The 24,571-nt window shown below is 44.3% G+C and overlaps 1 protein-coding gene across 1 annotated transcript in view; it reads right to left on the bottom strand.

The window, feature by feature from the left end:
• Positions 1-448: 448 nt before the first annotated feature.
• Positions 449-24,571, bottom strand: part of SCAI (suppressor of cancer cell invasion) — a 32,409-nt gene continuing 8,286 nt past the window's right edge. Inside the window, exons 3-17 of the mRNA XM_014942946.1 lie at positions 23,334-23,429; positions 22,620-22,706; positions 22,019-22,117; positions 20,628-20,724; positions 19,517-19,615; positions 18,751-18,903; positions 17,826-17,927; positions 16,984-17,085; positions 15,689-15,767; positions 13,532-13,631; positions 12,984-13,065; positions 8,502-8,574; positions 7,108-7,281; positions 6,804-6,904; positions 449-5,715 (exon numbers count right to left, since the gene is read on the bottom strand). Coding sequence (XP_014798432.1) covers positions 5,566-5,715; positions 6,804-6,904; positions 7,108-7,281; positions 8,502-8,574; positions 12,984-13,065; positions 13,532-13,631; positions 15,689-15,767; positions 16,984-17,085; positions 17,826-17,927; positions 18,751-18,903; positions 19,517-19,615; positions 20,628-20,724; positions 22,019-22,117; positions 22,620-22,706; positions 23,334-23,429 — 1,594 coding nt within the window. The 3' untranslated portion in view covers positions 449-5,565. The remainder of the gene's footprint in view (positions 5,716-6,803; positions 6,905-7,107; positions 7,282-8,501; positions 8,575-12,983; positions 13,066-13,531; positions 13,632-15,688; positions 15,768-16,983; positions 17,086-17,825; positions 17,928-18,750; positions 18,904-19,516; positions 19,616-20,627; positions 20,725-22,018; positions 22,118-22,619; positions 22,707-23,333; positions 23,430-24,571) is intronic.

Here is a 24,571-nt window from a genome sequence, read left to right as displayed (position 1 = left end):
GGGCCCCGGGGCCGCCGCTTCCCCTGACGCCGCTGACCCGGAAGCGCCGCGCGGGCCGGAAGCGGCGGCAGGCGGTGCGCAGGCGCCATGGGGCGGGCCCGGCCCCCCCTCTCCGCCCTCCCGCAGCCCCCGCACCGGGCATTGACGATGAGCTCCTCCGGCGGGGCCCGGCTGCTGTCCCACCCGCCGGGGAACGCGGGGCAGGGCCCGCCCGGGTGTGTGTGTGGGTGTCGCGGCGCACGGCAGCGTGCCCGAGGGACTGACAGAGGCTCCGGAGGCGGCAGCAGAGCGCAGGCCGTGCCAGGCCCTTTATTACCGATACAGACCGAGCTCCGGCGGGGCAGTCACAGCGGTACCGGCGCTCCCCCGCGGGGGTTACAGACACAGAGCTTCCCCCGGGCCCCCCCGCACCCGCTCCCCCCGCAGCTCCTGCAGAGAAAGGCCGTGCTCCGAAAAAAACCACGTTTATTCATATATCTCTATATCATTTCAAGTAAAATATCTTTTTACCAAAATACGATATACAGGCACAGGGCTGTGAAATAACTTTAAACCAATTCACTATAAAATTACTTTTGGTAATAAATACTCTGCTCCTCAGAGAGGCGAGAGGCTGCGTGTCCCCGGGCAGAGGGGCTGTGGGGGCCGCGCTCCCCCCTCTCCCTCCTCCTCCTCGCTGCGCCTTGGACAGGGTAGAAGCAATTTGTGCTTTTCAGGCTGCAGGGGGGGCAAACCCCTGCCCCGGAGAACCCACTCGGGACTGAGAAGCGAGAACAAACACGTGCTGAAAGAAATCTGCAAAGGGAAGGGGGCAGATACCCACATGGGGGTTTATTCGGGATGGAGGAGCCGCTGCCACCTCAGTAAGTCAACAGGAATGCAGAGACACCCCTTCATCCTCCAAAAGATCTGTCAGAACTCAATCTCCTCTCTCGGCAGTTAACAGTTTGGAGGGAGAAAGAAAAGCATAGCTTACTTTTTTAAAGCAGATACGTGTCTGGTGTTCTCTTCCCCTGCTCTACTTGTGGATATTCAGATCTTCAAAGCACTTGCAATACCTTTGGTCACAGAAACAGTGTTTCTCTCAAAGTCAAAGATGTTAAAAACGTAAGAGAGCCACCTCTGGAATGTATCGTCTCTCTGCTGTGGAGATTGGTGCCCTGTCCTCTGCGCCAGCGTCCCTCACGCAGGGGCCGACCAAAGCTGGTCCAATGTCACCCGGTGGCACAGAGCAGCTTTCAGCCCCAGGAATTGGGTTTTCTCCCTCGTTAGTAAGATTTCTCTTGCTGTTACTGCCTGCGGAGCTCCCTCGGTCCTGGGAGCAGCAGCCACCGCGGATCCGCTGCCGACACCGAGCAGCCGCTTTGCAGGGAACGGGCAGGACTAAGGGAGGGCTCTCCCATGCTACCTTTGGTGACCTGGAGTCAGAACAGCTACTGAAGAATCTAACAGAGATAAAGCTTTTACAAAAGAAGCCTCAAGACAAAAGAAAAGTTGTTCAGACAGATTCCAAGCTTCTTAGGTTTTGGGAAAAAGCAGACGTAAGCACGGATGGAGTTACAGCACAAGGAGGGCGCGGGGCAGGGGAGGTGCTTCACAAGAGCGTGCCAGGGATGGACCTCAGAGTGGCACTTTCATCCCGTCCCTAGAGGAGAAGCCTGACCACAGCTACTGAACTTGTAGCTTTCAAAGATCCTAATTTGCAGCCTAATTTCCTGTCCCTTCCATCTATTTCCTATCATTAAAAGACATCTTTGCACATCGCCCTGGGGAATAGTCTCAAGGGGCTGAGGAAGTCACAACTGGATGGATGTTTTGGTGAACTACCCAAACAAACCATCCTGAGGCTTCTCACAAAAGCCCTCCCGGGAGCAAGTCCAGTTTGCACAGCTCACACAAGTTAGTGCTCCATTTAGTTTGTGCATGAAGCAAAATGACACGTGACATCCCAAGAGTAGTTAAAAAACAGAGCGTTAAAAACTCATAACCCTTTCTCCCCTCTCACTCTTACTTTGAGAAGTCAAAGAGGCAAAACCAAAAGGCCACGGCAGTAACTCTGGCCAGATGTTCCACAGCCAGTTTGAAGAGGAGCACAAACAGAGGTGCCTCTCGTGGGAGCAGGACTCATTTGAACACACCACATGCGTAGGCAGGGAGCCAGGGCAGAAGTAGTCCAGGAGGGACACATTCAGTCCAGGTCACATTCTCCTCTCAATATATAACACACAGAATTTACCCCTTTTATTGGGTATTGCTGGGTGGTGGCAAGTCTTCACCACTAGAATAAGCAACAAGGATATATGGAGAAAGGGAGAGCAAGACAAGGGGGAAGGCATTAAGCCTGAGAAGAAAAGGGTTTGTTCTCACATAAAAATGGTTCAGTCTTTGCTTCGCTTCCACAGTGAGGACTGCTAGATACATAAACCAAAGGTTTCTCAGTACATACAAGCATACATCGAGAAGGTACCTACGACCATAGCACACGGCACACAGTAGCACAAGTTTAGAATGACTTAGTAAGTTCAAACAAGACAAGCTTTTACTTGGAGGGGAAAATATCAATATTTTCATCTTGAATGCAGTTGCTTTGGATGGGAAGGGATGGTGCTGGCTCAAAATCCAAGACCAGATACTCATCCTATCTGCAGCCAGAGCAGACAGAGGGTATCAGCCTCTCGCTTACAAAGTACAATTCCGTACTCCTACCCACACATCAGGAGTGAAATCTTTACCTTTGCCCATCCTGGCCAGCAGTGTACCTTCTGAACCCGAGATCAGCAGGCAAGAAGAGAACGAGGGACCTCAAGAATGATTTCCAAGGCCTTACGTTCTCCTCCTACATTCTGCCTTCTTCAGGTTTTTTGTTTTCTAAAAAGCGCATTCTCCTCTGATTAGACCCACCTTGGGAACAAGCAAACAGAACCTCTTCTGAGGGCTGCAAGGTGGATTAGAAGCCTCTCAGATCACAAGCAAGGACTCCTTGCTTCAGCCCAGCTAAAGTGAAGACTGGGTCTGCCGAGGCTTTCCCAGCTAACGAGCAACATCCCACACAGGTTCACCAGCCCACGCCGATGGAATCATCATCACTCCTATGCTTAGAAACAGCATATTCTTTTCCAGATACACGGAACCAAAATAAGAATAGCTTCATCAAAGCAAAAGCTTAAGCAAAACAAAAGCATTTGGTTGGAAGGCAGTGAGCTGGGGAAAACAGAATTCCCCTTTTCCATGCAGGTTGGAACAGCAGGCAGGGTAACAGGTAACCCCTCTCTCACTTGCTGCTGCATTAAAGGCTTTCTGTATCTTTAGCTTCTACATAGGATTCTATGTTTTAATAACTGAGGACCTCCTGCCAGAAAGAAAGGCAGATCCTCAGCTTCACAGTTGAGAACACAGGAAGTATCACTGTAGCACACACAGGAGTATTCGTTCCCGGGGCTGACTAAGGCCTCCTGTACCCGAAATCGGTTATTAATTACTTCAGGGTCCAGGCCGGAGACCTTGGAAACAACAAATTACAATGGCAGAAAAGCCATAACCTTTACTACAACCACAAATGCTCTGTAACACCTTGTGGAACGCACCCACCATGGCGTATGTGTGTATATATAAATTTTGTATATAGACATTGTACTGTTTCATTCTTTTTAATACATATACAAGTACCTGTACATATATACATATTTACAATTTACACCAGCCAGTAGATGTATGCGTATTGTACATATACACACAAACGCCTAGAATACACATGCACACACACAAACACACACTCTTTAAAATAAACTCCACATCCCAGGTAACAAAGTCCAAAGAAGAGCAGCACCAAGTGGTGGGGGCTCAATATACCAGCTTCAAAACTGCTCAGAACAAACACTAGTGATCATGACATTTTTTACACTTGGGAAATTGAAGGATAGATGGCCTAAGCTTCAGCCCAGCTGCAAAGAACCTTCATGCAAACTTCCCAGCTACACTCCAGCAATTCTCGCTGTGCCCTCCTCAGCTGGACGGGGTCCATCAGTGCTGCTCTGCTGCTACTCCAGCTGACTGGCTCCTGCCCTGTGCGATGGCATTGCAAACAGACATACCATAATACTATGGTAGTCATCATGTTCTGTATTTTTTTTTCACCTAAAAACAGAGACATGGCTGGGGTTCACCACAAGAGCACTGATCAGACCCGTCCTTTCACTCCTTTTCTAGCAGCCCATGGAACGGTCAAAATGGTCTTTTTCCTTTAATAGTCTAAAATATTTTTGGTTCCTTCTCCTTGCTCAGACCTTCACCCTCAGGGGTTGCAGGTCCTCCAGCTCTGCGAGGAAGGCAGTGCCATCCAAATGACCCCACAAGCACTTTTCCCCTGTCAGAACAGCCTTCCCAGCAAGGGCCTTCACAAAGGCCACCGCGCTCCCTAACGTGCCCGGGCTGAGTGTCACAGGCTGAGGAAGCCAAACAAAATTGCAGCCCCTTAGTTTTAGTGGGTCAAAGCTAGGACTAAGGTGCAGTGACGGGCATGCAAAGCGTTAACAGGGCTTTAGGGCAGCACCTGCTTTGTTTAACCTGCAAGAGGAGCACCAGCACCTCTCCTGGGGATCCAGCACAGATGGGGCACACAAAGGACTGATAGGAAGGGCTTGTTTTCAGCACCGTAGGGGATGTTCTTCCAGTTCCCATCAGGGACTGGTCACACTGAGAGCTCCACACATTCCAGCCCCACGTGGGAAGGAGGGATAACTCCTGCTGGAAATGTAAGAATTTCTGTCTAGTACCTCAAAATTAAGAATGCCCTCTCCTCCTGGAAAATTGTGGCAGCAATACAAATGGCAAGATGTCCCATATTACAGTGAGAGCGGGGGATTGGCTTGCTTAGTTTTGTAATTTGTTAATCTGCTTAACCATCTACCCAACCGGGCAGAGTGGAGATTGTGCCCTTGGCCAGCAGTACAAAGTTCATATACAAAATTGCTGTGTCAAATTGATAGGGAGCATTAAGTATCTTTACAACTTCAAACCCACTGCTCCAAATGCAATTAATTGTCCACAGTTTTGTCTACTCACTTGCCTAAGACTGAAAAAATATATTTGTTATGAAGGACTCTGTTTTATTGCTATTGTTGGTTTGCACTGTGTGGTTCCATCTTTACCATTTCAAATCCAGACTCTTTGGGGATAAAATATTGTTTTTCTATTGATTTTTTTTCCAATTTCTTAAAATTGTATAAAAATAAAGGATTTCCACAAACGTGGGCTAAAGGTAACGAATAATACTTCTTATGCTTAGGATCAGCTGTTGGAAATGTGGTCAGTAGCCACAAGACCAGAAATAAACCTCTAGTGATTCTTTAGTTTAACATTTAAAAGACATGAAAACTTCTGCTTATAAAATTGACCCCATACAGAATGGAACAGCTAAACTAACAGCTGTTTATTATTACTTCTTAAAATAATGGTCCTAAATTTAAAAATAAAATCAAATACTTTCTTTTATGATTTTCACATTATAAAACTGCACCATTCAAAATCTGTGGCCAGGGAAACCCCTTTGCAATAAGACAGTTTCTTTTAATAGTCATCGAGGGTGTTTTCCAGGAAAACATTCCTAACATCCAGTATGGAAGCCAGCTCCAAAATGTGCTTTTGGAGGTGAGGGTTCTCCACCGTTTCATCTCTTGGCAGCTGAGGATAAGATTCTGGATAATTTCGAGTCTCCTGCTAGATAACAGTAAAACAAAGAGAATCAGACATTCATTTATTGGTACTCCCTTTACGCAGAAGATGGCAAAAGGCCCATTTCACTGGAGAGGTAGCCTGATCTGTTTACATGCCACAAAGAGAAAACATTCTAACATTTTCAGTTTTCTCTTTCCATTGACTCTGAGATAGTCATAGTGGCAATGGAAATACCCATTCATCTCAGACGATTAATAAGTTCACAGAAGCCTTGCAAAAAATAGAAAAAAAAACCCAACCAAAAAAAGGACAAAAAGACTTCACACACACTTACCTATTAGGCTGGGGTTCATTTCTTGAAATTACAGAGATATAACCATCTCCCCTGGGAGATTCATCTCATCCTAAAACGATTATCTAAGACACTGGGGCAAATCCCTCCCCGTTAGCAGAAGATCTGCTTCCCTCCCTGGGTACCCAGCAGCCCGGGCAGCTCGCTCAGGCCAGGAAACCTCCTCTGGCTGCAGCCAGACCACACGGACACTGCACCTTTCTGTGCTCTCACTTCCACACTTCTCTGTAACATTTAAAATGGAGCAGGCAGTTTATAAGCCAACGCTCACATATATAAAATGGTGTAGATTCAGAAGCAGACTTCACTGTTGGCACAGTGTTAACCAACAGGGAGGCAAAATACCATCTTCCTGCTTAGCTTATTCATTTGCACTTCAAAGACCTTTCCAAATCCATTCATGCTAGAACACATTCCGGCAATAACGTTCCACTCCTCCCCATTTCCTCTTATATTCTTGTTCTACACCTTTTTAGTTGTGTAGAAATAATAATCTTGAATTATTAAGAGGGATTTTTCTAGCAGAGCAGGCTGTTCAGAGTGACATCAATGAGTTAGAGCGTGCCTGCTATTTATGCAGAGGAATAAGGCTTCGTGCCTTTGGAGAGACACAAAGGCACAGATTCTGTACCAGCTGGAGGCATTAGCAGCTGAGCATCAGTTATCTTTCTGAACTCCCAGGGATATGCTCAGCCCTAAGACCCTTCTGTCCTGAGGCAGAGCAGCTCTATAAGCACCAGACTGTCATTCTCCCAAAGGGACAGATAGCCCTGCATACCCGGAAAATTTTGTGCATCCTCATAGTAGCCGAACAGAAGATAAATCTTGTTAGAAGCAAGCGAAGAAATTCATCCCCAAAAAATTGAAGAAAGGACTGATCTGTAAAGAAGGCAAAGAAAGCTCAGTTAAGAAGGCATTAAAAAAAAAAAGGGAAAAGAAGAAAAGAAAAAAATGGGGGAAACTACTATGAATACATGTGCATTCCCCTTATTCATTGTTGTGATCCTTGGAAGGCTGAGCAAGACAAGCCAGCGTGTGCTGAGTAACTTGCTGGGTTCAGCTGTGCACCTCGAGGCACGTACCGATGGACCGGGAGTGGGTCAGCAGCTGGGCAATGTCTCGGTTGATTTTTCGAAGGTAATCTTGGCACTTCTCCCACAGCCCTCTGCGCATGCTCGATAATCCAGAGACAAACAGGAATGCCATTAAAGGATTGTTCAGAAAGAGTGTGAAGAGGCTACCCCGCTGAGACTGATCTAAAAAAAAAAAAATAAAATCAATCAATCAATAGACAAAGAGATACATTTAGCACATGAAATAGAAAAGCTCTTCCTATCACAGAACGAAGCCGCTCACCCACTAAATTCTGTAACAGAGGAACTACTCCTCTGTGATAGTTCCATCTTCCCTCCTCTGGAGGCAATGACTGGCAAAAAAGGCTTACTGGGGATGGGCATTAGCACCAAGAGAAAGGAGGTTTTTCTCATGAACTGTGGGAGGCCTATACCTTCACTCTGAGCACATAACTTGAACACAAAAGTCACAACTGACACAACCACTAGGATTTATAATCAGTATCTCCTGAAGAGAAACACTAAACATGGACATTCTTATTCCATTAAAAAATCCAGGCTGTCGAAGCCATACACCCTCCCCAAACTCCACACAGTTGCCCTTTTGTTGGGCACCACAATATCCTACAGCCCATTCACTCCACACAGTTCCACAGGACACACAGCAGTCCCAGCGTCACCTCACTCAACAGGGAAGTCCAAAAGGAAGGCAACGCACGTAGGATCATGTGCCCAGACAGTCAGGCCACTTCCTCATCCCACACATTCTCTCCTGAAACTTGCCTAACATCACTCTCTGGGGCTTAAGCCAGATCGTTGTACTTGTCTTTGTGATAGATAATGACCTTAACACAGCAAATCCCAGTGAGAAGGTCTGGACTGATTGATATTTTATTGTAGTCACAAGGACTGAAGAATGTACAGTGTCATTGCCTGCTCCTTCGACAAACACACCTTCTCAGGGCACACAAAACCAAGGCTGTTCCTTAACCCTCCGAAATCTGAACAAGATCTGTGAAGATTTTGCTCTACACCTGGCACTTGAATCTGACCTCGTAACTGACTCTGCTCCCTTTCTGGGACTAATAAAGCTGCCCAAAGTGCTAATTATCATCACCATTATCCCAGCACTGGGCTGGCAATTTTCTGAGTCTTTGTGTAGGAGAGACTTTGCCTCCTGGCACTTGCTGAAGCTATCTGTAGACATACCACCATTGTTAGAATAAATGATTTGCCATAAACAGTAACTAAACTTTATCCTACTACTTCAGGGGACGTTAATCTGATTTAGGGATTACATCGTGACGAAGAGCTCTCTGTTCCTGAACAATCTAAGTCCTATTTGTTTGGGACAGACACATGATGCAACTGCGACTTGTCAGGAAATGCGATACCACACATACCTTGTAGTGCTTTTGGGTATGCTGTTGGAGACAGCAAGCACACCAATGGTTGTCCAAATAAGTTTGTGAAATTCTGTAACAGATAAGAATTTTGAAGTATTGATGGTCATTTTGCTTGCTTGTGGACAGTCAGCAGGTTAAGGGTACGAAGACTATTAACGACAGAACACACTAACACCCGTCACACAGCTCAGTCCTGGCAGTAAACATGACAACTTACTCAGAGCTTACAGCGCACAAGGACTATAACCATTACATTTTAAAGCAATTATAATTCTCTCATTTCACTGCTACTGAGAGCAGGCACTAATTTCATGGAAATATGGCTTTCAATAGTAATACATTACTTGAAAAAAATAATCACATTCTGCAATAAAAAGGAAAGCCATTTGCTTTCAGGTCAAAATAGATCTAGCATCTTTCCTCAATACCAACTGAACTATCCAAAGTGATTTATTTCCCCTTTTCTTTATAGCAGGAGGAACTATTTCTGATGAAACAGAAGAGCCCAGTGGAGCAGAGTTTTAAATTAAGTTTCCTTTAAAGTAAGTACATCATAACCTTATCACACGCTATACTGAACCCTCATTTTACAATACCCATTTCACGCACCTTCTACCAGCACCTTAAGTATCGCCCAAGTGTCCTGTTGCAGCAGAATTGCTCCAGAAACCTCAAGTGATGCCTTTGTCCAGTTTCACCAATATTTACCGCGTAATATTCCTACTATGTATCTGTCTGGTAGGTACGCTGATGCGTAATGATTATCACCAAGAAAAAAAGTTTTCATTTACACCACCTCATCAGCTGTCATATGTCTCCCTGAAACAGCTTTCTGAAAACTGAGGGCTTGCAAAGCCCTAGAAAATCTAAGTGCTCAGGTCTGCATCCTGCCAGAGCACAGCCTGGAACCACACAGCCAGAGCACCTCAGCGCAACACACAGTGCTGCAGATTAGAGTCTTAAAATTGGCAGGTTGTGAATGTAAGGTGTACATCACCAGAAGTATTGGCTTGTGTGGAATCATCAAAAAGCACATTTTTTTTTTAATTCCTTCTGGGTTCTGGTTTAATTCAAATGGAACTTTTCCTTCTGGGCAGTATATTTCAATTAAATCAGTTTCCCTGAATGAATTTAATCTAAGTCTGCTAACTACTACAGACAGTAATTTAGTCTAATCAAAATAAAACATTTCCCATATATGACAGAGTGCTGACTAGTCCTAACCCCTTCTATTTCATTAGGAGCCCAAGGGAGATTTCCAATGCTAGATGCTAAGGTTTCATCTCTAATGAAGAGACGATGACTATGGCCACGAAGACAGTAACTGCAGGCCAACCCAGGAATCAGTAAAACTGGATTATAGAGCAACATTTAAGACTCCAGGAGAAGTCACCCCAGACACTGCCAGTTTGAACTGGAAACACACCAGCAGGTTACATGTTCTCCAGTAACATCTATGTTTAGTGTTCACAAGCAGATTCCCAGGCTGAGCTCCATCTTGTACCACCAGCTACAGACCCAAGCAGACTTCCCACACGCAGAGGAGCACAGGGTGCAGCAGAACACTCTGCACTCTAGGTGTTGGTGGCAGCTCTGGATAAGGAATGCCCTACTTTTCAGTGCATGGACAACTCCAAAAAGGGTGAGATACATTTTTGTTTCAAAATCAATTCTGTTTTTTCACTTTAGTATTCAAGTTTTCCAACAAAAGCATGGCTGCTTTTTAAAACGTGTGTCATATACGACTCCCTCCAAAAGAGAACTACCCATCATCTCCAAAGGAAGTCATTTCAGGTGTAAGCTTTACTGAGCTGAGCATTTATACCATGTCACTGACAAAGGCCTTGCATCCTTACTGACCAGAGTTTTTGGTTTGGTTTGGGTTTTTTACGACTTTGCATTTGACCATAAGCTTAGACAACCACAGCTACAAAAAGGTATGGATTTAAAAATATTATTTTATTTACATCAGTGGTACCTTCAAAACCACAGCTGCCTATATTTAAATGGAAGTGTTAAAAAAATAATTCATAGTTTTAAGTAGATATGCTCGACTTGCAGTTATCTTCCACTCTCAGCTAAATATACCGGGGAGGAAACTGCTCAAGTGCCGCTGATTTGACAAACTGGGAAGTCAGATCCTGGCAGGACTTTCAGCCATCCCCACTGCAGCCTCAGAGAGAGGGAGGGGATGGGAACGCCTGCGGGAGAGCAGACGGGTGCAGAAGACGTGTGAGCGGTCACTGTTAGTGCCAGCACTGCCAGCAGTGACATTTAAATGTCAGGACCACTCCTCTATCAGGAAAGATGAGAGCAGCCACGTGGAAGAAAAGTCCATACCCTGACTTCAACTTCTCACCCGACCACACAGAACATCTTTGTCTGAGCTGGTGTTGAATCTACAAAGCACCTCCCAACACCCAGCACAGAGGCACAGGACAGCGCTCTCAGGATATGCTGGTGACAAGGGACCAAGCACGTCAGCCACACAGAGGGACAGACAGGAACTTACAGAAAACACCCAGATGGAGAATGGAGAGCTCTGCCATCTGCCTTGAGCTGAAAGCAACCCAAAACACCCAAAGCCCTCCCCACACATCTCCCTGCCCAGGTTCAATGGCACCAGTTTGCAAAGCTGAATGCAAGTTCTCAAATGCTGAATATGTTTTTTTAAAATAGGGGTCTTCCCTCCCTCCCCCCATCATTCTCTTGTGAGATTCCTCACAATTGTGTCTGCACACTTCTGACCTGGGTCAGAGCTCCTGGCAACCACTTCCATAACCCTGTCCTGAAATACTTCCAAGACTCCCATTTCCATAGTCCTTATGTACCAGCAGAGCCAGTCTCACACCAGCTGCTCTGTGCTCAAGATTGGAGGATTTTACACCACTGATGGTCAGTTCCCTGCAGAACCAGGGCAAGAAACTGACCGAGGTTACAGGTTTTGCTTACTGTGTGCCCAAAAAAGCCAAAGAATATTCAATGATAAAATTTAAATGTAATACAATAAACAGATTCTACAGTAAGGCTTGACAGTTATTCTCACAAGAGAAAGTGAGATGTGGGATTCTCATGTGGGAATCCATCACCTCCAAAAGATGCTCTAAAGCTGTGCACAGAACTCTGCCACGGGCAGAGCTGTATCTGAATGAAGGATCACCAGGAACCCCTTCTTCTCTCTTACAGAGCTGACCCACTTGACATCTTTCAGGAAGGGAGTAAAAAAAATCCCCAAACAAACCAAAAACCCAAGCCACACTTTTTACCCTGAAACCAAACCAACTCCCCTGTTTGTTATACTTCAATTAATGTCAGGAAAGAGCAGAGGAAAATAAATCCCTACCAAATCCTCATTTTCTCAGAAAGACAAGTAAGCCATTCTAACTGTATTTCCTTTCCTTTAAATGGGGAAGGGAATTTAATAAAAAACAGATTTGCACTGAAATCTAGTGTGGCGACATTAAAGGCTGCAGTATTTAACGAGCCCTTTGAAAGGCATTACAATACAGCAAATCAAAAATCCTGTAGGAGAGGCCAGACCATTACTGAGACTGTCAGATAAAGTTCCCTGGCTCAATACACAACTATTCCAGTCCTACCAATCTCTGGTTTAGAACCTCTCACTGGCTAACAAATGCCTTTCTGACACACGCCAGCCTGTGGGCAGTGAGGAGGGAACAGTCCATCCGGCCACTAGACGTCCCTGTTCTCCTCGGAAACGCAGCTGCCAACCTTCATTTTTCTCACTGCACATAATGGAGCTATAAAAAGGAAGACAGAAGGAAGTGGCACTTTCCCCAGATACAGCCCATTCTTAATATTCCATTCATGAACTAAATAACTGTCGGAATGCTCTCCAGATGCAAGTGGCAACTGAGACTGGAAATGCCTGCTTCTGTATTACCCAAATGCAGCCCCCCCCGGTGATTTGCAGGGAGCAATCCTACCCTCAGTGCACACCCCCTGGGGAGGGGGCTCTCTGGCCCCACAGACACCACTCTGCAGTAACACTGCAGCCTAATTTGTGTCTCCATATTTCCTTGGTTTGGATAGTTCTCAGACACAGACACCCCATGTTTTATAAGATCGGGCTCAATGCTTTGACTCCTTTCTGTTGCTTAAAAGCAACTGAGTGTTGGATGACTGGAAAAAAACCAAGCAGATTAGTTATCTCCCTCCCCCATGCACACACACCATGTCTTTGGTATATAACAAAAATAAACCTCCCACCAGAGACCTTGGAAATCTTGAACCTTTTTTCCCTCCAGGAGGATTTATTACTTCCCAATGAGCGGCTGTTCATGTGCTTCTCCTTCTCGTTCCTATTCATAGGATCAGATCCTGACTAGCATGCACAACCTCAAAAGAAAAGAAAGACTGAATACAAACTGTTTAAAAAAAATAGCCCGTCAAAAGTGTAAGCTAACTAGGGGTTGACACTGTGTCCTACCATACCAGGAGCACCTGCAGGAGCCTTACCTTATAGGCGACGCTGTTTGACGAGTCCACAATGATGAACAGGGGCTTTCTGGTGAAAGGGTAGAGATCTCCGGGGTGAAGACTGAAAAGAGAAAAAGGGATGAGGCTTCACGGAGTGCTCGTGCTGCCGCAGGGCTGTGACACTGCACACATGTCCCCACACACACGGCTGCCTGTTCATCGTGCCCCTGTCCTCAGATTCATCCCCAGAGAATAGCTGCCAGAATAACTTGGCATTCTCTTTAATCGGGGCTATGGGACTTCTTATTAGCTCTTTCCCAGAGATGTTTATCTTCTTGAGAACTCATCCACCATTAATTTGAAGTTTTCCAGTAATAAAGAATTGACGTTGTCATAGTAATACTTTTTGAGTGTTTACATCATCATTTAGAGTCGTATATTCATTTCTAATGTTCAATTTCAAGCCAGTCTGCATTATGGTGTCCTGCACTGAAGAGTCTGAATTCAAGAGGCTTCAATACGTTGGGTTTTTTCCTATCAAAGGCAAATTCTTCTGAATTTGCAGTTGTCACACACATGAGACTCACCAGTGCATCTCCTTGTAAGACTGGTTTCGCTTGTGAAGAGCATCCCCATTTATAATGTCCCGGTTGCTGTTTGTCAGGACACCACCAAAATCATACGGACCTGCACACGGCAAAAGAAAGCTGAAATCAGCAAAGGCAACTCACCTCCGTTACGGGTTTAATGACTTTTATGAAAGGGAGGAAGCAACCACAAATCCCAAAAAATTAAGTGAATCTGAGCTAGTGCCATTGTAGGAGGGGATGAAGGAATGCGTAAACTTTACTAATTAACTATCCAATTTAATGCATTTTTAGTAGTTTCAGGATCTATTAAATAGAAGCAATCAATCCAATTTCATAACTTCTAATTTATCTATTTGCTATTTATTCACAAACTTAATACAAATTGGCTCTTGTTACATAGCAAAAAGATTTCATGCAGAAAATCAATACCTTTGTAAAATTACTATATGAGGCAGCATATTCTGGATTCAGAATTTGATCAAAAAATAAGGCTAAATCAATCAAAAGCCCCGGAGCCTCTCAGACCAGATATAATACTGTCATCTGCAGTTACAACACTGCGAAGGGGAGAAAAGAGAGCTCAGAGAACGAATATGCTCCTAAATACTCCTAGAAAGGACAAAACAACTTTAAGCAGATTTCAGATCTGCAGCAAAGGTTTTTTTAAGATTTCAACTACAGAACTCACAATTTTGAAATGCACACAGCCTTGGCACGCGTTCCTAAGGCAGGCTAAAGAAATACTCTGCTAAGTTTGCACAACTGAGCTACCTGCCTGTCTGATGGAGAGCAAACACTACAGTAATGGCTATAAAAAACAGCAAATGTCCCACAAAAAAAAATGTGTTAATGATACCGGGAAATATTTCTGCCATTGATATGGGGATGAAATGTCACTAACGTTAGTAAAATAAAGCATGGGGATTTCCTCATTCTGTTATACATTTGCAGGGCTGGTTGACCCTATTTGGCCACCGAACACAACTTTTTCAGGTTTGGATCCATCAGACACCTTTCCATTTTAAGGGAAGCTTGGGGAACACAAAGTTAGGAACAGAACACACATTAATTTCACACTGTTACAAATGTCTTGCGTGATATGTCAGACACAAACGGATTACAGGCAGTGAACAGTGCAACTTGCAGCTGCTCTCCCTTTTAATAAGGCAGAACTCTTAGGTCTGTACGGACTCCGCCACCTTATTGAAAGGCTGCAGTGGGGAGGAGAGGCAGTTAGTGAGAGATGAAGTCTGACTGCACGGCTCTGGAATAAGCTGAAACAGTCCATGCAGTGAAGCAGACAGAACACAGGCTTTAAAGAACACAGGCGGGTTAGAACCTACCACCAAGTTGCAGCAAAAAGTAAAATGTTAAAAGCATCTTAAAAAATCACTGCCGCAACCCAGAGCTGACAGGGATTTTTTTTTCCTTTAACATTTTGAGTGCTCTATAAATCATGCATCGGGGTGGACACCGCATGCATCTTATAAAGGAATGCAAGTCTCAAACAGATGAGGCGTGTACAATATTTAGGATGTTAAAAACTTTTTTTTTCTTTTTTTCCTTAAATTGTATAACCAGATCTTTTGACTGTGTTTGCTTCAGCCAACCAGTTCTCAGCTTTTAGATTGCAGCTGCATCCAAATATTCTGCTAAGTCGCAAAGAACGGGAGGATGAGGTGAGGGGAATTGTCAAGAATCATGAGAAGGGCTTGAATTGTCAGGCTACCCAGCGTGCAAATCCACCGTCCCTGCAGACGCTTCAGCCCTTCCACCACCCATCTCCTGAGCAGAGGGTCTCGTGGTACCGCAGATTGGGAAGAACCACCAAGTGCCATTTAGCCATTTTATTGACTTTGCGCTGATGCATCAACTGAGCCACGTGGTCTGCAAGACTGGTGAAGCTTTTAATACTTCAGATGCATCAACAACTAGATATGTCCTTTGAAAAGGTCTCAGGTTAATGCACACTAATTAAAACACGGAGAATTAACTATTGTTCGGAGGGGGAAAGGCTATCTTACTAAGTAGATAGGAGAGTAAAATTGACTTGTCTTTTAAAAGGAGCTTTGTGACATCTTTCTTGGTCACTTGTCCTGGAACATAAAGAGAATTCAAGCCCTGTTCATGACAGGGAGCATTCCTTTATTGTACCTTCACTATCCGAACGACCTGATGGAAACACGCCCGTGGCAGACAAGTAAATCAGCAGCACACTGTTTGCAGGCAGCTCCTGGAAGTCGGAGAGAGAGAAGAGTGGCAAGGGAAGAAACGTATGAGTTGATTTTAATATTCAGTCACCACCTTCATAAATACTTTGTCATTTAAGATTGGGCTATTCCTGGCATCCCTTCACTGTTCTTCCTATGTCTACATACCGATCCCCGCCACAGACACCCCTTCAAATAGATACAGACAGAAATGGAAACTGATGATACATTCAAACTTTTTTTCCCCACGCAAACCTCTAGGCTGATATCAGAGGTTCGAGCAGCATTTAAAAAGCATCTGCATCCACACAGACCCTCTTACTGCCCAGCCAGGTCTGAGGCTTTCCAAGATATGGAAACCAGAGTCGCCAAGGTCCATACAGACCCCAACTCCCAAGCAGTGCAGGATCCTAAAGGAAGTTCTTTATTTCCAAATACCCCGGAGTCTGCAACATCTGCCTCTTCCCCCCAACTCTTCTCAGTGGGAAAACAAGCAGAACACACCCAGGTTTCTGCACAGACCTGTAAAAGACATCTATTTCCCACCTCTATAATGAGCTGTCTGCATGAGGAAACAGATGCTTTTGATTTCTGCAAGAGGCTGAGCGCGCAGGCACCCAAAATCCTTAGTAAGGATGCACTTCCTTCACCTCACCAGCTGTTCCTTCACAGTTGTTTCTTGAAACAAACTGGAACTTGTTTCTTTATAGGATCCATATTCTGGTTTTACTACTAAATCCTAAGTTGCCAACTTTTACAGTCATAATTAAGTATAATGAACCCAGCAACTTTATTAAATTAAAATAATCGCAGCAACTGTATTAAAAAGGTCTACAAATGTATAGACTACTTACATGGAAGAGAGCAGTGGGTAATGAAATAAGACAGGCAGATAAAAACATAGCACATACAGGAGAGAGCTACAAGTCTAAGGGGATACAGAACTGAAGACCTACCAGGAATACACAGTGCTTGAGAGCAACAGCGAGCTGGGGTTCTGTCTTAAAATTAATTTATTTTCTTTCCCTTAACAGCAGTCAACAGATCTGCCTTTATTACACAAATTACACATATGTATAATACTTCCATCCTCTCTGAAGAGGATATTGAACATTTTAAGAAGGCCAAAAAGGTTTCATTATCTCAAAGTGTAAAAGATTATCTTAACCACATTTTATTCAGTGTCACACACCATTTTGTTATTTTTCTACTACAAATAAATTCACCAATTTCACAAACCTTAAATGATGCTGCTAAAAATGTATATAGCTGGCTAAAAGTTGGTTTATAAAGTAGATATTTGTGGGGGTTTTCCCGCCTGGCTGGTTTCTCCGTTGACTCCTGTTAAAAAAAGACAAAACAGAACACAAAAAGCCAACAACAGTATGTTACCAAAGCAGTTTCATGACCCTCCAAATTTCTATTTATCAGAATGTTCATCTTCAACATGCTTCCCACACAACTGGGCTACCCGTGCTGCATTGCCTACTGCACGGAAAAGCAAGATGCAGAGTGTTTGAACCAGAACTTTGTATTATCCCCCATTCAAATTTGTTACCTAAATCCCTCTTACTTCTCTGAGCATCACCCAAGAATAGAGTGAAAAAAATTACTCTTCATCTCAATTAAATAAATGAGAATTTACATATTTCCTTTTGCCTCCAGATAAAATATTTCTTATGCTTTCTCTGAAGGGGGAGTTAACTTCCAGGTGACTTCGCGAGCGGATGGACCATCTGGCTGCCTGACTGCTGGAGGGAGCCAAAGGAAGGGCTGAGCCTATGTGGACAAGGACAGGCATCCCTTCAGAAGTACCTCTAAACCATTTGGGAAATCATGCCCAAATATCCATTTCTGCTATTCTTTTCTACTATTGAAGGTTTGCTATGGAGAAAAAAAAAAATGTCATTACTTGGATCAAACTCCAGAACTTTGAGCTACTCTTCACTAATGTCCAGTAAGAGTTACACCAGCTTCACTACCCTGCTCTGCACGGTGACAGCACTGAAAGAGTTCACCATTTAAAACAAACCAATCAAACAAAAATACCCAGTTTGCATGTTGCCAGGCTTGTCACTTACTTGCATTCCAGGTTTGTTCATTTGTGACGCTAAATTCATTGGTTCCCTTTCAAGTGCTTGCAGCATTCGGAACATATCGATTGTCAACTCACTGAACTTCACCTGCAAAAGAGTCAAACAGTTTATTCTGCCAGATACAGATTAAACTGGATACAGATTAAATAGTATTTCTTTGGAATTATCAAGATAAGAGGTTCAACTGCGTACCAGGCAGACCGCTTTGTCTCTCAGGGATCTGTCAGTATCACCTTTGAATCTCTAAGGACCTGTGAAGGACTTTTAGAAGAGCTCACGGAGGACAAAGTCTATTATTGGTCTATCAGGCCAGCTGACCCTAGTGCAGAGCCCCAAACTACAGACTACTCTGGGGTCAAGTGCTGAAACTGCTATATACTACGAATTTAGACAAAATCTGAAAAAAATACACAAACTGTAGTTTAGATGCAACTCCCCTGCTTACCTGAAAAGAGAGAAGTCATGAAGTCTGCACAACTTCACTATCATCATCATCTAAAAAACAAGATCTTGAATGTCTTTTGAAAACCCCTTCCTATTGCAACTGAACTCGCAACAAGGTGGGGTATGTCATGTGAAAGCCTAAGTCAGGCTTTTTCTATAGGTATCCCAGAGGCCTCTCATGATTGAATGTTAGGAACGATCCAGTATATGAAAACCAATTTTATCTACTTGATTGACATGATGAATGCAAGCAATAAGAGGTCAGTACCACAGGTTTAATATCTAACATTTCATTTTTAGTTCTTGTTTCTGAGAACCTCTTCTTGCTGCGACTGCAAATGTCACAATCAAAATATTTTAATGTTCACCTCTGTTGTAATCTCTATCATGTGACCAGAAGGGATGTCACGGGGGAAGGACTCTGAAATCCAAAGACACAAACCCAAGTCCCTGGCATTTCCTTTACCTGGTTGTTGCAGTTCCCGATAATGAGCGCATCAGCAAGAGCAAGCTGTCCCACTATCATCCCCTGCTCCAGCAACGGAGCTCCTGTTTCAGAAAGCCTGTTAGAGGTGATTACAATGGTGTTGTCATCATTTAAAACCATGACAGGGTCTGCCTAAAAAAAGCAACCAGAATAAATCAGGAACTCAAGAAAACATACAGATTTGCAGTCAGAGAAGTCCAAAGGTCTTGTCACTTCCAGTAAACATTTCATAACTGAAGCAGATTTTAAAAATTCATTTCCCATACATATATTTGTATGCAGGCTGCAGAGTAATGCCTTACCACCTGGAAAAGCAAGAGCTCTTAGGGACTGCAACCAACTACGTGGCACAAGCATGTGAAGGCACAGGAAATAAAAAACCTCATAGTTCCTCAAATGACATTTGCTCTGCTTCAGCTTTTCTCTGAGAAACCAAATGTCATCAACAACCTTACAAATCCATGCAGAATAAACTAAACTTTCCTACAATACAGAAGAAGACTGTATTATTTTAGCTCACCTTCCCTGCCTAGAAATAAATAGCAAAGGGGATGAGGGAGTGATAATGCTGCCGTGCATTCAGGAAGTATTTAAATAAATACTCGTGTTACATAATGACATCTTGTACAAAAGGGGAAAAGTAGAAAACTGTCTCATTTGACAGAATAAAAGAAGTAATCTATTTTCCTTTCAACAAACAAGTCAGAAAGTTTTACCAACACCTCAAAGGGAGTGCTATTCTCACCTCAATAAACGCTGCCACTTCCTGAAGAACCAGGTTCCACTCCACCTGATCTTCAGTATTGAAACGATGAGTATAGTCTTCGATTTCATCTGACAGCTCCTGATGTAAGAAGTTCAGAGACAGACATAGTAACTTCTTAAATTGAGAGCTTAACAGGCAGGCAGTAATTTTACAATTTGGCTAGCTGTGCTGGCCTTTAAGAATAATAATAAAAAAATAAATTACTTGAGAACATATGCAGCACGCTTATGACTAACATGCCAGCCAAAACGCGCTCTTTCAGGAGACAGAATGCCAACGTTACACTGAGTTTTGGCAATGCAAAGTGTCTTCTAAGTAGGTTCAAACGCAAAGAATCTCTGGAGTTAAGTATAACTATCCCACTCACGTACTGCTATGTCACTGGTTGTTGCCATAAGCTTGGATACTAAGGACTCAAATTTCAGCTTCCAAGTAACTGTAAATACATTGAGAAAGTGAATGGCACGGCTTTTTTAGCTGCTGCTAAGCCAAGCCAGCAGTTCAAGTGAGCTCAGACACGACGACAGCCTACACAGAACTGTCAGTCCCAAGGCTGGTTAAAGGGGACCTCCCTCTCCAGGCTGCAGTGACTGGAATATTTTTACTTGGCATTCCAACAATGCTATCAAATCATTTCAGCTTAAAGCATCATTATTGAATGTCTGATTCACAGAAGATATTCACTGTGTTGGATGTCAGATATAATAGAAAAGCAATGATGAACACCGGCCTGTGCTCTCTTTGTTGTACCTAAAGACTCGTGTTTATGGGCATGTTGTGGGCTTTACTCCCACAGCAGAGGCAGATCCAGCCTCCCCAAGTTCATAATAACAGCTACATCATTTAGCAAGGTTTAATGTGGGTCTCTGGAAGGTGCAGGATGTGGTCTAGACGTGGGACAGAGCAATAGCAATTTGGAAGGGAAGAGAAAAGAAAAGCTATGCCACAGCAGCAGCAGCTATCATCATTGATCTAATGAGTGCCACTTCAACTGAAATAAACTATATTATGGATTCCTTAATTAGCAGAAAAGTCATGAATAACCTGTAACCTCCCACCCCATCGCACCTTTATCCTCATCAGAACATACCTTTACAAGGTCCTTTACAACATCCATTTTGTTGAGCAAGAGACAAACCACTATAAACCTTGCATAGTAACGCAGCTTCTTCACCACTAATTCAGGCCTAAACACAACAACAAAAACACCATGGCCAAATTTGAGATTAAAATAGAACACAGGCAGGCAACAGGGGTAAGGGAGAGGAGGAGCTGAAGACCAGAGCAAGGCTGAACTCTCCACACATTAAGAGTTCTAACTGAATTCCCGTGGAGATCAATAGCTACCTGGCTGCTTAGAGGTTAATTTAAAATTGAGTACAGGGACAAAATATACACCAAGGAAGGCACAGCCTCCAGCTTCCCCATAGCTCCTCACACGAGGACAGGCCTCAAGCCCTCCGAGAGTTCCCGGGCACGCTGACCCCAGTGAATCGCACAAGGATCACCCCTGGCTCTGAGCTCCCCCACCTGGGACAGCTCAGAGATCTGCAAGTCAGCACAGCCCATAATTATCCATTCCTAAACTCTTCTGACAGCATCTAGAAACATGCTTGGTCAATCCTACCTTGTGTGAAACAGCTCAACCACTCAGACTGAAACCGAGAGATTTTTAAGAGAGAAGATAATAGGATCAATAGGTATCAGAACAGAGCAAGGAAACTTTCGTTTTTTGTGGCACACGGGTGCCTTTAGACATCAGCAAGACCAGAGATGAGCAGTTAAAGTCCAGACATCCCTGAATGCTTGGCAGGAAACTCCCTAACTAACCATCTGCGTTTCTCTTGATGATGACTACACATCATTTCTTCTTTAACTTTACTGTAATGAGAGAATGCAGGTTTACTGGCTAGAAATTAGATCAGGATCCAGAACGGAGTTCTCTACCTATTTTTGTTTATATCTGTCTATGTTCTTGGCAGACAGCACATTTTCTGCACTACCAACACGCAGCCCTGCTTTGAGTGTCCCTTTCTCAATATAGTGTCTCAAAAGGAAGACGTTACACCTCCTGAAGCTCTTGGACCTCGTCCCAGGCAGTCACAGAGGGCTGCTGTACTGCAGTCCTAACTGACGTGCACCTGAAAAGCCTGATTAGAACCAATCAGGTTCCTCTGCTTCAGCCCAACTGCCCTACCTTCCAGCCACAGCATACTAGGTCCCAGCACTGACACAGCTCAGGACTCAAAATGACAAAACTTTGGGGCTAACAGCTTTCTAGCCAGGAACAGACAATAGAATATTCCTCCAGTCCTACAGCAAACCTCTCCTTGAGGTTTTCAATCACAGCAGTAGGATTAAAAGAAACTTCCTTCAACAACGCTAATGTTACCCCAGTTATGCTCCTACCATTTATAGTTATTTGCTGCTTTCATACACTGTTCTAGTCTTGAAAAAACAAGGGTGTTCATTCAGACATACCTGTCTTCTTTGTTGACTTGGGAGTAGTAAGACCTCTGCCTAATTGCTGAATAGAAGGAGAAAGCTTCATTGAGATAGCTGGTTTCTGAAGTGCGCAAGCTGCAGAGGAAGACTCAGATTAGCTCAGTGCTTCAGATGAAATCCATGCCAAACCCTCCCCTCCTGCCCCTCAGCCATCCTGTGCATCAATGGCAAAACTCCCTCCTCAAGTAACAGCGCGCGAAAGCCAGACTCTCTTTGTGCCTGCTGGGAGGACAGATTTCAGAGCTTGGACTCCATTTCAGATAACAATCCAATCTGCCCATCTTGTACCCACATGTACAGGTGACAGGTTAACTCACAAGTTTAAAGGAACATTAAGCTCCCAAACACGCAGGAGGTAAGTCCTCGAGCAGTATCAGCGCGATGGGCGATGTGGGATGGGGTTCATGGGTGCCTTTCTCTGCAGCACCCCCCTGCAGTCCCAGGGGCCTTCTCACTCAGAGACAGGCATCATCACTTGACATACATTGACTTCTCCTGACCGAGCATCCAGATGTTTGCCACGGAGCTGCCACTACCACTGTGTTCCCCTACTGAACCCTTTTCTGTGCTTACTTACTAATAATGGTAATAGAGCTGCCCAATCTTGGAAGCAATTTCCCCAATTTGCCACCGCTTCAACCCATACCGATTGTCCAATACTTGTCTATTTCGCAAGAGAGAAAAGAAAGATTAAAAGGCATTCCAGAATTTCTCAGAACATCACACCAGACAAGACAAAGAGCCATTGTAGGGCCAAATTCAGCTTTCATCCCTGATGTGGTATTCCCAGTAGCAGCCCCTCACAGAGCCAACAGCGCTGCACACACACACCACAACAAGGGCCATTTTTCTTGCAGGAACTTGCAAGAGCCAGACATAAGTATGTTGCACAAAATACACACAACAAAAGGTCACAACTTCCCAGGAGAACACTCAGGCTGCGCAGCCGAGGCGAGGTGCGAAGCGCAGAGCCCACGCTGCGGCAAGAGGCTTCACACCATTCCAGATGGGCTCTGCGCTGCACAAACCACCCTCCCAGCCTCTCCTCGGGAACGTGTCACAGCAACGGGCGCTCAAGTAGAGCAAAAGGGTTTGTTAAAAAAAAGTCACACTGAAAATTCTGCAACATTTTAATTCATTAGACTGCGAGCGCTACAGGAAGTGACTATTCCCTCCCTTCATGCTTGAATAACACAGTGAAATCTCAATCTTAACTGGGGCTCCCAGGCACACCAGAGATTAAAGCTGCACTTCAATCCACACAACGCGTCTGCCTACAGCATCCCCTTACCGATGTTGCTGTTGAAACTTCCAGAGCTTGGTGTAAACGTCAAACGTTCGCCCAAAATAGGATTGCCACTGCTTTTGCCCATACTGAGGTAAATCCCTGCAACAGAGAAGCAACAAACGCAGAGTTACAGCACGGATCCCAGGCAGCTCAGCGTGACAGCAGCGTATCCGTGTCAGTGTCAGAACAGCTTTGTTCAGAACTGGCTTGAAATGCTTTATAATTCTGCCCGCACCCAGAACGACAAGAACCACGGTTCCTGTGGGGTCTCAAAACCTGCTGTTGCTGGAATCTTCCAGGGAGTCCTGGCTGGCTCCTGGGAAACAGGTATATCGAGAGCTGATTGTAATATCCCCAAAACCATGGCACGAGCCAGACAGCATATTCATTTAACACATATACAAGAAAAGATGGCATATGCATATACATGAGAAAGAAGCCTGTATCGCTGGGGGGGAGGGAGGGATTATTCAGTGCTGTTTCCCCATTATTGCTTCCTACTTTCAGATGAATTCTCTAGTCACTTTTCAAATGCAAAAGGATTAAAGTTATCAGTCGTAATAAAGGTCCCATGCATTTTGCAAATCTGTTTGGGGACACAGAGCACCAACATCTCAAAATGCCTGAGCTCTGCAGGTTCCACACGCAAGAAGATGATGCTGTAACATCAAACCGAAGGTGTGAGGCCTAACAGTAACATTTTGAAGTAAAACTTCTCCTACTAAAACAATAACTAGGCCTTCCAATGCAAGTACTCTAGTTCAACCACTTATTCAAAGAACAGCAGAATTATTCTGGTTATTCTAGTGTCTGTTGCCAGCCAATATCCACCAACCCTGATGTCCTACCAGAGAGCACTCATCCAGCCGTTGACTCACAATCTCCCTGCACAGATCCCTTATGAAAAGCTGACTCTCTCCCCAAAAGATTCAACAAGATGGGTCCTGGCCAAGAGCTTCCATCAGTTACACGGGTAGGCATTCACTTTTAAGTAAGTTATGAAACCTATAGTATATTTACAGTGTATTTCTATGCTATTTATTATGAACATATGACACACTGTGCACATAAGCCTCTTCTCTCCAGATGTGCCTGGGATTCTGGGGTGGTTCCTTCCAAAGGCAGCACAGCAGCAGATGGAAGCAGTGCCCTCCATGAGCGAGTTCACGCCAGTCAAGTGATTAGAGATGTGCAAACACTGGTATTTATGGACAAATACAGTCTACAGAGCAAAAAGGAAA

This window comes from Calidris pugnax, unplaced genomic scaffold (assembly GCF_001431845.1).
Source record: "Calidris pugnax isolate Ruff unplaced genomic scaffold, ASM143184v1 scaffold102, whole genome shotgun sequence".
In the NCBI taxonomy this organism is placed as follows: Eukaryota; Metazoa; Chordata; class Aves; order Charadriiformes; family Scolopacidae; genus Calidris; species Calidris pugnax.
The sequence above is the reverse complement of the archived record's forward strand: the minus strand, read 5'-3'. Positions and strand labels throughout refer to the sequence as shown.